The 17,032-nt window shown below is 40.7% G+C and overlaps 1 protein-coding gene across 3 annotated transcripts in view; it reads right to left on the minus strand.

The window, feature by feature from the left end:
- Positions 1-3,025: 3,025 nt before the first annotated feature.
- mtrr (5-methyltetrahydrofolate-homocysteine methyltransferase reductase) overlaps positions 3,026-17,032 on the minus strand; it is a 27,366-nt gene continuing 13,359 nt past the window's right edge. For all 3 annotated transcript variants that reach the window (XM_029457409.1, XM_029457408.1, XM_029457406.1), the window contains exons 10-15: positions 16,326-16,368; positions 13,724-13,904; positions 12,971-13,089; positions 8,208-8,300; positions 4,749-4,940; positions 3,026-3,706 (exon numbers count right to left, since the gene is read on the minus strand). In XM_029457409.1, the coding sequence (XP_029313269.1) occupies positions 3,562-3,706; positions 4,749-4,940; positions 8,208-8,300; positions 12,971-13,089; positions 13,724-13,904; positions 16,326-16,368 (773 nt within the window). In that variant the 3' untranslated portion in view covers positions 3,026-3,561. The remainder of the gene's footprint in view (positions 3,707-4,748; positions 4,941-8,207; positions 8,301-12,970; positions 13,090-13,723; positions 13,905-16,325; positions 16,369-17,032) is intronic.

Raw genomic sequence — 17,032 nt, forward strand, 5'->3', positions numbered from 1 at the left:
CCATTCTTCACAAGGAGTATCTGACACAGAGGTGCTACTATTCTGCGGTCGGACTGACCTCCGGCGCTCTGATTTATTCCCGACAATCTCCTCAGCTCTGTCTTTCGCCTTCGCTACGGGAAACATGACACTGTGAACCTTTTTAATTACGAGGACATCATTTAAAACTTCATCAGGCCTTGGTGATTGCTGGACAGGCTGACACAAGCAGCCAGCAGGCGCTCCGTCTTATGGCTGGGGTCAGTTTTTAACCGGAGATGGAGGCACGTTATGGGATCTGCATGTGCATCCATTCCTGTATGATTATTTAGCTAATGTAATGTAACCTAATGTAAACAATCAGTGAAACTTCTATAATAATATTTATTTATTTACACAGACTAGGGCTGATATTAGATTTTCACTGCACGATTATCGTGGACAAGAGTTCACTATAAAGATATTATCAAGAGACGTATAGAAAATAAAATAAAAAAGAATAATAATATGAAATAACTTTAATTACACTTAAAATACGAGTGTATGAAGGTGGAGTGTCTGTAACTGTAACTACTAAATGATGAGGCGCTGGATTATTTACACAATATTATCACACGTGTATTATTAACAGTTTTTAAATATCACGTTATCGTCAATACCGACATAAAGCAACACCCCTAATACAGACTGTATATATCTCTTTTTTTAACTATTAATTAAAAATTGATACAGTATCACAAAAGATAACATCGCGATACTCAAGTATATTTATATTTTCTCACAGTCCTCCTTCACGGTTCTAAGATTCCTCATTAATTACGATCACACTCGTGTCACTGTAATGAAACTTTCATTCTTGTTGCAGCAAAGTTATTTCTCACACAACAAATTGGAGCCCTGCATTAAATGGAGGCCATGTTTCATCATGTGTGTGTGTGTGAGATGAGATTGGGGGGCCGTCAGCATCATTATTTTGATTTTGTCGTCCTCTGCTCCTGCGACTTGGCGCAGCAGCAGGACACTTGAGAGATGAGGGTGCGGAGGTGCAGCCAGCTGCGGCCGGACAAACACAAGGACAGCTCTACCTTCAACAACACTGTATTAAACCAATTATTCAATATCAGCCATTGTTTTTTGCCACCGTTTACTCAGCTCACAAATGCAGCGAACGAGGGGGGGGTGTCATCTACAAAGCAGGCAGCTGGGATTGTAAACATGTTTTTCTCAACCCTCCCTCCTAGAGGATAAATAAAAAGAATGCTGTTAGAAGATTTAATTCTGAGAAGCCTCTCTCTGGGGCTCCGCGCTGCACTCAGAAGCCCATTGCGAAAATCCTTCAATTAGCAGAGTACGTCTTCATCCTATGATCAAGGTCACCTTGAATAATCAAATTATCTCTAAATTTGTATAAAACAAATCACTCCCAATCAATCAGGGTGTATTAGCTCCTGAATGATTCCCATTACCTCTTAAACATGTCACAGAAGACAGATCAGGGGTAGCCAACGCGGTGCCCGCTCGCAGAGTATGTTCTAAAAAATAGCACTCTAGTCTAAAATGTGTATTTAATTGTTTTGCTGTTTTGTTAAAAAATAAAAATAACACTCAAATTATTCTTAATTTTAAAATGACAATATTAAATATAAATTTTAAAAAACAGAAATGTTTTATGTATATATGAACTCTGACCCTGTAAACTAAATCTTCCTTCTCGCTGAGATAAGCTAGTGGGAGCAGCTACGGTGGGGCGCTAGGTGCGTGTTTTACGCTAAACATGGCAGAAAAGCGAAAGAAAATGAAATATTTTCATAATGATTGGGAGGAAGAATTATTTTTAACAGTGAAAGAAAAGTGTCTTATTTGCGGGGCGACGGCAAAGCGGCACATTGTGGAGACACTTCGGTACGTGTCACAGAAGCTACCATGCTAACTAACTAACTAACTAACTACCACCTGCAGCACTGCGGGCAGAACAAGCCGGGAGTTAAAGCTTTGAGCAGCAGCATCTCTTTTCACCAGGCCGGTGAACAAGTCACAGAAAGCATCAGAAGCTTCATTTAGAGCTGCACATTATTTTAAATAAAGAAGAAAGCCTTTTTGGACGGAGAGGTCTTGAAAGGGTCAATGATGTTATTGAAAACTCTGTTCAAAGACGAGAAGAAAGGTTCTGATGTGATCTCCACTCTGATGTTACAAAGTTAGTGGTTTGTACAAACAGCATATGATTAGAAGATGAGACAGTTCATGATTTCTTAATTTTTTAACAGAAGTGATACTTTGTACTAAAATATAACTGATGTGATTTTGCTTCAAATGTTCTCATTCATACAAAACTGTCAATAAAGATATTTACAAAGATATCAGATGTGATAACTCTGACTTTCAAATGTTGAAATAGATTGAGAACATAAATAAATAATGTTGCATTATTAAATATATCTGTGTTTCCTAATATGGTAAATCATTGTTAATAATCATTGTGAGGAATAATTAGCCAGATCAGACAGTCTCTTCACATAAATGAATATTTATTATGATTATTATTATTAATGATAATATTATCATTAAAGGTGAACCGTGCAACGATGTTATAGCCCTTCGTATTACTTAGTACCCTTGAAGTAGCTCTCAGTATCAACAAGGTTGGTGACCCCTGCCGTAGACAGATATAGTTCACGCTGAGATGTCTTTTAATTCCTGATCAAACACGGAACAGTTGTGTTTGTTTTTATAACAGTTTGTGAGATTTTAGTCGGATTTAGAGAAGTCTCCAAAAACTGGCAGTCGGCTGTGTGGAGGATAAAGTTAGTTAGATAAAACGCTCTGGTCCAAGCTGCGCATTATGTTTGACGCTCTCTGTACTTAAAGTTTAACAGAGATAACAGATAAATGTGAGAACTGTCCTCATCTCAAATAAAGGACTTCATTTACGATCATATGCATTCAAGTCTGTCTTTATTACCTCAGAAATAGGATAAAAGTAAAATATAATCCACAGTATTTTTTGGATGAAAACACAAACCAATCAAACCAATTTATTTTCGGATTGTTTTAAAATAATCATTTATTAAAAAATGAAAGAATTGCTCCTGATTCACTTCTGAGATATTCTGTGGAGGTTTGGCACAATCCAAAAAAAAAAAGAAATAACTGGTGAAGAAATTACTTTTTTCCTCCTGATTGGCGATAAACAATTTACTGTGTGTGTTGATAAAAACTAAAGATTGTTGTGTTGTTTCCAATCGACGTTGAAGCACTTCCAGTCTCATCAAAATCCCTCCATCACAGCCGAGGGAAGTAAATGCTTTTTCCCCAGACAGGATGAACGGTGGAGGCTTGTCTGCACTAAAAGCATTTTCACACTGCAGGACCAATCTCCAGCACTCTTGCTCTGACCCAGATCGCTTCTGTTCACACAGCAGAGTTCAGCTATCGGGGTAGCATTGGAGCAAACTACCTCCGGGCTTCAGCATCCACAATTTGTACGGTTGTAAAGGTGACAGCTGAGCGTGCTTATTTTATCTTGAAGGTGTTAAAAGACCCAGTGGATGCAGCAAAATGCTCTTATCTGGTCATCCGCTGTCAGGCCCAAATGTCCTGCAGGTAGCGTTTCTGTTCTCGCAGCGCCGCCAGGCTCTTCATGGCGTCCAGCTGGTCCACCTGAAGCTCGGTTTTGATAACCTCCAGCAGGGTGTCGTTCACGTCTTTAGCCATGTTCTTGGCATCGCTGGTGAAGAAGAGAGAGAGAATACATCAGAGGAAGGGGATGCTATCAATGGGACAGTCCTGTTGTCTTAGTTATTATCAGAAACTAAAACTAAAATGTATATAAGCATGTTCAGTATATTAGCTAACTACAGTGCCTTAAATAAACTCATATTTCTAACTAATTCATTTCAGTTGTTTAGCTGTAATATATAACTACAGAAAAAAGTGTTTTTTGTCAACTCTCGTGACATTGTGAAGCTCCTGAATGGTTCAATTCTGTTAAATTTCTGTTTCAATGAACCCGTCTGTTGTTCACATGCACATAGTGTTGTAGAATTAAATAACACAAACATGATTTAAATATTGTAGATGATCAAATGCCTTTTAACTCAATACTACATATAAAAAAAATGAAAGCTTTCTGAATCTTTTTAAACTTAAGTAAACAAGCAAACGCAAATGAAATAACAAATTCAACTATTATAAGTTCTAAGCAACAGGGGCATGCTCTGTAAAAGCAGCCGGTGCAGGAGTGCTTCCTGGAAGGAAATTGCTGAAATCTCTATCTTGCTGTTGTAGCACATTGTAGAGATTCATCATCATGTGGACCTAAAGTGATATATTTTTTGACTCTGAGGAATTCACACAGTTCTGATGTTTCAAAGATCATTTACTCAGAGGGGAGCTAGGAGGCCTGGCAGGGAGGAGGGAGGAGGAACGCACAGAGAAAGGCCATATTGAGCTTTACAAGTGTTGACTTGTTACATGCCTGTGTGTGGTTTGCTTGTTGACTTTGTGCTGACGGACACAACGTGTATGAAAACACTTCACAAAACTGTCCGACATGTTGCATCAGTGTGAGGAGTTAGAGAATAGATGTGAGCAGAATCTTTGCTCCAAAGCAGAGCGCTCAAAAAACTGTTCGCTGAGTTATAAATGTTAATGTTCATTAGAGAAAAACTGATTTAATTTAAAGAAAATAATTAAACTTTTCACAATTTTCTGACTTTTTATAGCAAAAACAGGTACAGGTGAGTGATTACCATCAGTGTCAGTCTTACCCGCAGACATAGAGGGAGCCGCTCTGTCTGAGCAGGATGTCGGTGACGTGTCGGCTGTGACGCAGCAGGTTGTGCTGCACGTATCTGGGTGGTGCTGCGGAGCTGGTGGCCTCCTCCTCCTGGTCCTCTCTTGAGAAACACACCTCGAGTCGGCTCAGCGTACCGCTGGACACGAAGCCCTCCAGCTCCTCTCTGGGACAAGGATTGCAGAGACACATCCAAACATTTAGAGTCAATCTTAATCCAATTTCCTAGAAGGTTACTCCTGTAATCTAGTTCCAGATTTGTGAATCATTGGTCTTTCCAAAAGTAGAAGCAGGAGAGCCAAGATTCAGCAGCTGATGTGGAGAAAAGTTCACGTGACCATCTCTGTAGGAAAGACTTGTATATATATATATTTATTTATTGTAACCTAGAAAGGAATGTAAAATCTGCTGGCCTAAAAATGCCAAGAATTCAACACAGGTTTCGTACTTATCCTTTCACATCCAACACTCACTTAAGATGTTTAGCAACAGATTCAACCGCCTCCCCAGACATGTATAACCCTCACAACGATTGCTAAAAACAAAAAAAGCTGTCAAGCGAGATAAAACAGAACACTGATGGGCAAAAGGTCTGAGCACAACTGTGCCAGACAACCAATTTATCTTGTTTAACGAGAGGAGTCCAAAAAGAAAATATGGATTTCATAAGCAAGGTCGAGTCACTGTTATAAGCATCTTTTTACAATCAATCCTCCCAGCCTTGCATTGGGTGTAACCTTGCTCCCTATCAGCGGTTTGCCTGCCAACTACTCCTTCTGCCTCGGAGTTCTTACAGAGCCCGGGGTGTTATTGGAGGAAAGAGGAAGGTGGTGAGGGAGTACAGTTTACTGTGGCTCAGAGCATCTTGTTTAAAGTTAAGCAGTCAGAATGAGCAGGAACACACACACACACACACACACGTATCAAGCTGCGGCTCTGGGATCGTGGATGTAGGTCTTCGCCTCAAGGGTCTGTGCAACACCTTCACTGAAATAAGGTGTTCTTCATAACGCATGTTTGCAGTTTTAATTATTAGTATTAAAAAAATGTATGTGCTGCTTTACAGATGACCGTGATATAAAAAATAAAATATATATAAATATATATATTAAATATATATAAATATATATTAATAATCCATTTCCTTTTATTTCTTCTTGTATGATCTTTATAGTTACAGACTCTCTAATCACCACCTACACTCGTATTTTAAGTGTTATTAATTTGGCAAAAAAGAGACAAAACGCACAATAAACAAAGTTAAAGTTGAATTTTAATAATAGCATTATTATTTTTATTATTATTATTTATCGTTATTGTGAATTATTTTTGGCCTAGTCTGTGTAAATGTTTGACTATTTACATTTTTTATTGACTTTTTTTACTGACATTGGCAAATATAAATGCCTTCCCTCAGTGACATGATGTTGGTGTGATACATGCAAATACAGATCCCACTGTTCTGATTGCATTAAACCGTGAACGTTTTCTTCTCTGACTTTATGCATATGTTGGTGTGTTCTTATACTACGACAGTTTTACTGAATATATCGCATGCTTACAGAATATATCAATACACAGCTCTACTGGCTAACCTTCGATTGTTGTGCAGTCACGCTTACATAATTAAAACAAATCTCATTGTTTTGACCAAAATGTTTGGTTACAGTCTGTTTGAACAGCAGAGCATCAACAGGAACGACAAAGAGAAGGATGGTGGAGTCGTGTTTGTTTTGAATAATAACCATCAGATAGATAATAGTGTGAGCAGAAACTGGAGGATGACAAAGGACAGTTGACTTTTTAAGCAAACAGTTGAAGGTTCCTGAGAGCCAGACGCTGCCGACTCCTGTGTGTTTACACACCTGTGGCAATGTCTCGGACCTTAACGTAAAGCCAGGAAGCCTTTCAGTTATATTTCCTGAGGGAAGGGAAGAGGAAAGAGCAGCGGAGGAGGGAGCGGGGAGGATGAGTTTGATGTGACAAGCAGGCAGATTGGTATCAACCTCTCACAGGGATGTTAAGTGCTGCGGCTGATTGAGGCGCATCACAAGCCTCGTTTGATTTTAGCAGAAAATTCAGAACACGATCAGAGTCGGTCACATTCTGTCTCGACATTTTGTAATATTTATAAGCCTAAAAAGCCGTGCGTGCTCTATTTTTGCATGTTCAAATTCCAACCGCTACTTACGACTTCAGATGAACTTTTCTTTTAAAAAATATGGGATGTTAAAAAAGAAATATGCCACGTTCTTTATTCCAATGCCAGACGACATTTACTTTCAGAGAAACTCCCACAGAGATGCAGGCAGGTATGTTGTTCTTATGCTGCTAACCTATTTAAATTGAGTACAACGGGTGGCTCATAAAACACAGGCTAATCACTTTGGTCAACACTGTGGGGGTGTTGATCAGAGAAGCCCACACTGTGAACCACCGCCTACTACCTGGCTGTGAGTTGGTATTTAACTAAGGGATAGAGGAAGCAAAGGGGAACAAACAACGTCCTCTGTGATCTATTCTTGTGTGATTAAGGACGCTAATCCATGCGCACTATTTAATCCTGATAAAGAACTTGCCCGCGGCTCCAGCATCGAGTTCACACAAGCTGCTGATCGTACAAAGAGTCGATCAATGAGTGTGTAGTCAGGACGGTGGAGCCAAAACAAACTGAGCAAAAGAGGTTCACGTCAGTTTACAAATCAACAGGTCAGTCCAAGAAAGGGAGAAGAATCTTAGTACAATTTAGTTGGATTCAATTTGTTTGTGTTGCAGAATGAAAAACAAAACAAACGCTCCCTCCGGTTCCTGTCTGGAGCCCCACAGAGTAAACTTTTCTATTCAGGAAAGATTCTTTCCCTCCAATCTTCATTCAAAAACATTCAAACACTGCAGACATGCACTGGACATAATGGTGCCGAGAATATGAATGAAAAATAAATACAGTTATTTAGTCGTCTTGACAGATTCTGAGTCGCGTACAAATCCTGTGAAATCGTGGTATAATTGATTTTTGGGGGGGCAGCGGAAACACGTTGTGAACACAACATGACATCACCACAGGGAGCAATACTAATGTGCATTAATGTGGAGTAAGCAGACACATGTAAGTGTAATGTCCACTCTCCTTTAAGCTTTTAGTGCCTCCCACCCCATGAGGAAAATATTAAACACTTCTGCAGCTAAATGCTCCACAATGTTCACCAGCTAGTTGCAAACCTTTGCTGTCTGGTGCTGTGCAGTTGTTTTATAAACTTTATTCTCTTTTTAAAACAGCCACCAGCTGCGCCTTGAAACTGATGAGAGCAGCTGAAGTTTTAGAAAAAAGGTCACAAAGGTTATGCAGGTCACACAAGTTGGAGACGAGTCCAGTACAGGTGGCACACACAAGGTTAAGGAAGGCTCTGTGTATAAGCAGTGAAACACAGCTCACCTGAACAGGTAGTCTCGGTCTCTGTGGCGACATCCAAAGAACAGCCAGGTCTCGCCAAATATGGCGTCAGGGTTCTCCTTCCTCTCCTTCTCTCTGAAAGTCAAACAGTGGATGTTAGCGGTCAATCAATACCAACAGCCGACCAAACCAGATGGAGGAGAGCGAGTCCTTCCTCGCAGCAGAGGTTAAAGAAGAGTAGTGACACCATTAAGCACCGTCTGCAATGACAGTACACAAAGTGCCACAATTACCTAATGCACGAAAACAACTGTGCGAGCTGCAGCGAGGACATTATACGTATTATTACATTTCACCCAAACAGAAGGATACATCCCATCACTATAAACAGTTACTGAAAATGAAGCCTGTGCTTTGTGTGTGTCCAAAAAATCTGCTCCTGCAAAAGTAGCTTGGGAGCTTGGCAAAGTTCCCAGAATCCTTTGCAGGCGATGGCAGCGCAGTGGCACAAAGCGGCTCTGAAGATGCCGGTATCGGCGCCACACACCTGCTGCAAAGGTGACAGCTCTCTCCCAGATAACAACAGTTGACCCCCAACCTTTCATGATGCCATCAGTCAGTTGACTCTCCAAAGAGCGCGGCATTATCTGTTACCCCCGTCTGGAGGAGGGGGGGGGGGGGGGAGTCGGGGGTGAGGTGAGCGACCACGACGAGGGGCAGAGGAATACCACAGAGAGGCATTGAGACCGGGCCCTTTGTGCTGCGCTGCTGCACTCCGAGGATAAGGTGCTGCTTCCCCTAAACTCCACCAACAGACTGAGTCCTGCTTTGTGTTTTCTAAATTAAAAGGGCAACTTCTGTTCTTGGTGCTCCGTTATATGGTGCCGAATGTTAACAGACTACTTTACTACAGAAATGATGAGTTGATGAATCAATTAATTCTTACATTTCCAACAGTCCTTGAACGCACCACGTGTGAGCAAACTGCTTGGGGTTCAGACGCTTAAAAGTTAAAAGACTTTCTTAGTGTTCGGGAGGTTTCCTTCCTTCTGTGAGTCATGAACTCAGATTTAAGAACAGACACGTTCCCCTTCAGCTGTGTTGTGGAGGGAAACTAAAGTTGAATTAACGTTTTTATTTCCTTTACACATTCATGTCAGTATGTTCGTTTATTTAAAGCTACAAGATGAAAAGATCTTTGACAAGCAGGTGACGTCAATCAAGCAACTGTCACTCAAAACCAACGTCAGGATAAAATAAATGTTAAAGAAGAAACAAGTTGTTTTGTTTTTTTACAAAAAGTTTAGCTTAAATCAACAAAATGTTATTTCAATACACATTAAAATGTTGCTTATTTTGTTACCAATTTACCCAATTATTGCTAATTACTCAGCTAATGGATGAAATTCAAAGGCTTTGTGCTTCTAAAGGGAGGCGGGACAAAAGCTTCTCAAGTGTCGGCACGTGTTTTGTTTTATGTCGTTGTAAACGAGAAAATAACGAGCAATGTGACGTCATTTTATAGACTAAAGGATTAACGTGTATTATAAAATAATTAACAGATTAGCATAAAGCTGCAACTAACGCTTGGTTACTTCAATGTAAAAGTGTGATTGTAAACAACGCTTCACCCTCATTAATTAAATGAGACATTGACCAGTTGCTCTGCAGTTTGTTTGATCTGTCTGTGACTGCGGCCCAGTAACACAGCTGTCTGGCTGACTTGATCCAAATGCTCAGATCCCAACTATTAGCATCCAGGACGAGATTCTTCTGATCTGCAAACAGCCTCAAGTAAACTCATTTTAGTGGCTCGTCTCTCCTCTCACCGCCTACCCTAAAGGGATCAATACCAATATGAAAAACCTGGATTCCATTCCGAGTAGACCACACCGGCGCCTTTCTCTGAATACAAATCACATCACATCACATACCCACACTATAACAGCATGCAATACAATCCCAGGGGGGAGGCAGCATCTACAGACAGAGCACTCTATTTGGGGTCGAAATCAGAAGCGGTTGCCTTTCAGTGCCATTCAGATGATCAGCAGGAGTGGGAAACTGCAGGCAAAGCTGGGGTGAAGACTTGGTAAACATCCCAATTATCTCATATCTTTCATTCGTTTTCCTTGCAGCTCCGTGCGAGAGGTGACGAGTGGCTTTTTAAGCATAAAAATACAACGAGAACAAAAACAAAAGCCTAAATAGAACAACAGCTTGAGGCTTAATCACTGAAATTACAATGCAGAATTACACTCAAATACATTCAATGTGCTGAATTAAAAATGTTTTCATCACACAGGACAATGCTGAGTGGCAAGATGCTGTGGCCTAATTGTAATCAGCTGTCTGGTTAGACTGATAAACAAAAAACTCAATATTTGTTCACAAGAACTTTAATAATAATTGTCATATTGAATGTGCCAAGTGTGCCTGCTGGCAAAATATTAAACTGTGCAAACAGAGTTTGTCAAGAAAAGCCTGTTAAGGAGATTAAGACTAACCACTCAGTTAAAATACAATATGCGTTTAACTGTCACTGCTCCCAGCTAAATAGAAAGACACTAAAAATCACATTCTCCATAAAATCTTTCCATGAAGCCAAAACAATCAATACCGGACAGCTGGGGGGGGCTTATTAAAATCTCCTGGTACCCCCAAGTGAGCCTCTGACCTTTACAGGTGCTTCTTCTGCTTGTTACCGGCGCTGAAAACGCTTACAAAGTTCTTTTGAAAACAGCCATCGATTAACAGCAGGGGGGGAGAGGTGGGGAGATCGAAGTGTCCCCGTGTTATTTTGTTGCTAACAGGAGCATTCTCAGGATCGGAGGCAGACACAGCATCCCGTTGACAAACTGGAGATTGTTATCTCCTATCAGAGTGCAGCATCAGCCGCCGAGGCTTTGTTTGGAGTCTCATGCTACATTCTACACAACATGACAGCTTTTCTTACGATCTTCCAGCACAAAACACAGCTGGCAGGGGAGAGGAAGAGACAAACAGAGCGCTGAGCCGGCAGCCGAGCTGGTTCACGTGAGTTCATGCTCCAACATTGAAGAGCCTCTTGAAAGGAAAAAAAAAAATGTTTTGATTGAATGAAAAGACATTAAAATATGTCAAATGAATCCAACAATGAACTCTCAAGGATGCACTTGATGAAGGTTTGTTGATTTAAACCCTCCAAAAATCAATCAAGGTCTGAGTGTTTAGCTTGCAGGTCTGCAAGGACAGAACATTAATAAATCACTGAAATGTGTATTTGATATCTTAGATTTTAACAAGCAATGTTTGGGTTCCACTGTCACGATCAAAGTGAGATCTGCTCGCTGCCTCGCACAGCAGAGTACTGCGCTCCCTCTGGCTCCACCTGCAGCAGCCAGAATAAGAGTCTGTTTGCGGGTGGTGTGACAGAAAACGTGCGTCATCATCAGCTGCTCCCGCATCCCAAAGTTGCAAACACCTCTCGACCCAGATGACCGCTCATCCTCCACAGATTGTTCTGCAGAAAATCCACCGCCAACTCCCCTCTCGGAGCAATCACCCGCCGACGCCAGGCGCCACAACAGAGCAGACGTCCGGTGGATTTAGAGACAATTGGAGTTGACTGGGGCATAACCTCATTTATATAAAGCCACCCAAGAGTTAGACATGCCAGTCTGACTAAAGAGTCACGGTGGGTTTGGTTCGGGACACCGGCATCAGCTAGCTTCACATTAAATCCTTCTGACAGGTCATCATTTTGAAATCTTGATTTAGCCATCACTTCAGAAGCTCAGAAAATTAAACAAAATGTCACGTTTTCTGCCACGATAGCACCCTTCAAGGATTTAGATTTACAGCAGCGGTTTAATAAGCTGGAGAGAACTTCGGCATACTCGGCTAACAGTCGATATCCTCACACCAACTCATCGCCAATTACACGCAATGATTTAGACCAACACCCCGGCCACCACAGCGACTGGACTTCTTACTTTCAAATCAATAACGCTCCATTTGCTGCTTTGACTCCTGCCTCTTCATTACAAGCCAAGTCATAAACTTGTGCATCGGTTTAATTTATTCCTGTTGAGACGAGTGAAGCATCTGAAATAATCCCTGACGTGATCACAGCCCCGACCGCGAGATTTATTAAGCCTTATGAGATCTCCATGACGTCGACTATTATGGGCTTTCTGCAGGGTCTCATTTAATTGTCTCTGCAGATTACTCGGAAAGATGCAAAGATGATGGGAACTTAACATAATTTAAACATTGTGATTAGTGGGTGCAGAGTTTTAGCAGGAGTAATCCGTGTGGCATTGATCTCCGTGTAACCTGCATGTTTGTGATGCGTCACATCAACAAGTACATCATCAGGGACTCTCAATACAAACCACGTTTACACATCGACATCGTAACAGAACGCAGTTTTTAAATCGCAAAAAAGGTTCGTTTTGAATGTCACGTGCTGTGACGCTCGCAGCACTGCAGTACAGTCCACGTGTTTGCATATTACTGCAACCTATTAGTTCAATTGAAGTTACAAGTTATAATATTATATTATGATTGAAGGTTTTCACAATTCAATAGCTAAATAAAGATAGCTAAATATTCATATCAATTCATTTCATTTCATCACAACGCGTAGGCCTGGCCTTCATGAAGGAGCAGTTATATGTGTAATTTGCATACTGAATCGCAATCTAAAAATAACAGCCTAAAGAAAACACAATTAGATCAATTTTCTGTCCGTCCTACTTGATAAAACTGCCACTTATTGTGGTGCAACATAATATTATAAAGCCTTATTAAATGTGCCATACCTTTGCTGGAGGAAGCCGATGAAGGGGGCAACTCCTGTCCCCGGTCCGACCATTATAAAGGGCGCCGACAGGTCAGAGGGAGGCCGGAAAGAGCAGCTGGGTCTCAGACTCACATAGATCTATAGTCAGAGGCCGTTAGCAAGCATTTAAAATAATGAGAGTAATTACAAGGAAGCTGAGGAACCACTGTGGGCCGACTAATCTATTAATTGATCTACGTAATATTCTAAGACACACTAATAGGAAAACTCATGAGCTCAATGCTTTCTATAGAGAGGATTTACTTGCTTTAATTTAAATTAATTCCATAATTAACCAAACACCCACTGCATAAAACACGGAGCAGAAAACAGGTTAAATCTAATGCTTGGAGTTCTGGAGCTTCACAGACCCTGCACAGTGTTCTGATACTCAGGTCCACACTTGCCTTCTTTTTTATTCCACAATCTCTTGAACTGTAATATTTTAAAAGGAGAAATGTGCAGTCCTGCTCTCTTGGCATTTTCATTTAAACAAAACTTGAGGCAAAGACAAAGAAAGGGACGTCAAAGTAAGGTGAAGCAGGATTTCAACCTCGCCAGCAGCGGTACATGTCTCCTCCTATGAGCAGTGGGGGTTGTACCTAATATAGCACCTCAACACTTGTGCACTCAAATCAGCACTTATCAGCCAAGACCAAGAAATATAGCAGCCAAGAGTTCACCCATTTGCACAATCCAGTTTCAGCTCTCCATTTTGCAGTGTACTCATTACCTTTGGCAGAGCCGGGCTGCCGGAGGATGCAGCCTTCTCAGAGAAAACCGGGACGGGATTGATGAGGTCAAACAGCCAACCGGTACACAACCCTCGCCTCCCCGCAGGCCGTCCAGTGCATGCTGGGAACTCAACCACGTTGAAGACAAAATGCAGCTTTCCTGGGTACCTAAGCCAGGAGCTATAGAGATGGAGGAAGACAGAGATGGAGGGAAACAAGAGTGTGCAAGACATACAGACAGTGAGAAGCAGGGGGTGCACAGAGATGAAGAGAGAAGCAGAGAGAACAGACGGGTGCATTAAGAAGGAGACCGTCTCAAGAATACCCAACAGCTGAGAGACATTTGATTCAAAGGCAATTACAAATACACACCAGCAGTTCTAAATATGTTCTTTTGAATGCATTTTAAAAACTGGATGTTATTAAACACTATTAATGATATCAAAGTGGATATCGTTACAATATCTTTCCATACATTTGAATCGTCTAAGTTTGCATTTGTACTACTACCACTTTCAACTGTTTAGCGTTACTTTTAAATATTATTTCAACAATGTTTACATCATTTAATTAACTATTTAGATTTCTTTGTTGATAACTCTGAACAACAACAACAAGTGTTACAACTGACTGCTGGTTGGTGGGAAGTGTCGTGCACCTTATTATACATCGCTTTTACTAAAGAGATTGTGTGTTCACACAAACATGTGGATATACGTTTGTTATCATATAATAATTCACATTTTATAGATTAGTTGAGCTACTCCACAATCTTCCCACAGACCTTGAAACTACAGAAGAATCTACACAATGACATCTGCTTCACTCTAAACATAAGAAATACTGCCAGGGAGTGTGAAAAAATAACTTCCTGTCTGTCTTGCTTCAATAAAACTGCCTCTCCCTGCTCTCTGCTCCCGTCTGAGGAAGTCTCCCGCTCGCTGCTCCTTCACTCTGCAGTTCCTGTGGGCCACTGGAGACCTCTATTGACCACGGCATCAATAATGCAGGCACTAATGTCTCTGCACCATCTGATAAACTACAGCTACCAGCTCTCCTGTCCGTCCTCTGCTGCACAAACATACACAAACACACACGCACGCACGCACACACACGCAGCTAAGTGCGGGCATAATGAGAGGAGCACAGAAGTTCTGACATTGCGTTGGATGTTCCAGTTCCACATGAGCTTTAAAGCAAACCTAATGGGTACTAGCTTAACAGGAAGAGCAAATCAATGGCCGGCTGAGTGAGGAAAGAAGAAGAAGACCACTTGGGCCTTTTTAAACGAAGCACAAATCACTAAAGGCTACATAATATTTACAGTGCACTCCTTTGTGAATGTTTTCAGCGTTAGAACTGCAACTAACAATTATTTTCATTATCGATCAATCTTAGACGAATCAATTAATCATTTAGTCTATAAATTATCAGAAAATACTGAAAGATTTACATTTTAGTCTCTTAAAGTCGAAGGTGATGTCTTTAAATGTCTTGTTTTGTCAGTCGAAAACCAAAAGATATTCACTTTAATAAGATATAAAACAGAGACAAGCATATTTTCTTCAGATTTGAGCAGCTGAAAATAGCATTTTCTGGCATTTCTGCACAAAGAATAACTTTAACAAATTAGTTTGTTATTATTTTTCTGTCTAATTGTTGCAGCTCTACTCGGCATTGAACCACCAAAGCACACATAACATGGGCTACAATCTTTAGAGTCTGACAAAGGGACAAAAAGAAAATTCTTTTTCTAAACGGCTGAAAAACTAATTTCATATGAAAATGCCACAATTAATAAATATTGGAGCTTCCCTAAAGTTATAATAAACCAGATCAAATACCACATCACTTAAAAGCTCAGTCCACCACTGAAGGAGTCTAGTAGTACCGAATAAACTAAATACATGAGTAAAACTACATATTTTCATCCTACAACATCATAAAGATCCCATCTCACGTTAATCTTGCGCACTTTCTCGGGTACAATACATCCTATGCAAGTCAGAAATGAAATCTGACTCAATAAATTCAGTCCTCTTTGTCAGTTTCTTTCTGCATTGTCTGGATGTTCTAGTCGTATCTGGAATACATGCAATATGATTTTCAGATATACGCTTTCTATCTTCCTTAGCATCCAGAATACAATTCAGTGTGGAAGAAGTCAGCTGTGTCAGAGGAAAACAGTTTAATTTAAAAAATATTCAAACAAATGAGCGGAGGGGAGCTCATATATCTGTTGCAGCTGCGTAAATGATAAAAGAGATCCATCTTTCAATAAAGGAGAATGATGAATCAATTATTCCCATAGCATGCCATCATTTAAACATCAGAGAGGATAGAAAGGGGTTGTTTGTCATGTAGTTACAAACATTTCAATATCCACTGGAGAAGTGGTCAGTTTCATTTAACTCCAAACTAACATCCTCTCCATGAGCTATCAATATATTTGTATTTATTGTGCAGCTTGGAAACACCAGTAGAAATTAAGAAGCATGCACAATCATGAAGTGGAAACTTATTATTAAATACTTCAGTTACGCTATATTGGAGCACATTTGTGCAAATGTTACGTTCATTCTTATTGTTCTGTCACCTTACCTGGCTGCTGAATAAGGCCTCGGCTGCAGTTTCGGCAAATGCTCTGAAAGGCAAGCACAACTGTCAATCATCCTGCCGCCTCACCAAGATTTTGTTACACAGACACCCCTGACAGAGAGCAGACAAAATAAATGAAAGTCATCTCGGCCTATTGAGATGTCCTACCGCCCAATCTCTCCACAGTCACCCCCACCCAGGGTACAGGCTTGTTTCTGGGACACACTTCTATATTTATGAAATTACAAACTCAGGGTTATGAAATCCCAAGTGTCCAGATGTGGAGCCAGTGGGAAACAGATTGCTTATGCAGACCTTATTTCAATGCCAGCCATGAAGGTGCCCTCTTTTAGATAAAATGTAACGTGCAACCGTGAGAATCTGTCGGAGAAAACAGGACAACTTAAAGAGTTACAGCTATGCCAGTGATGGAGTCCCACTTTCTGAAGGTCTCTCGTCTCAGAATTGAGCACATTTTCCAGGCCGTGTCTCGGTCTCAGACAAAGAGGACTGCAGGTATATCACTAAACTGCATTACTGCGATTGCATGTAAAACTTCCCGCTTCAAATGCAACCAATAACACATGTAACCAATAACACATGTAACCAATAACACATGCAACCAATAACACATGTAACCAATAACACATGTAACCAATAACACATGTAACCAATAACACATGTAACCAATAACACATGCAACCAATAAC

The sequence above is a fragment of the Cottoperca gobio genome, chromosome 20 (genome assembly GCF_900634415.1).
Source record: "Cottoperca gobio chromosome 20, fCotGob3.1, whole genome shotgun sequence".
Classification (NCBI taxonomy): Eukaryota; Metazoa; Chordata; class Actinopteri; order Perciformes; family Bovichtidae; genus Cottoperca; species Cottoperca gobio.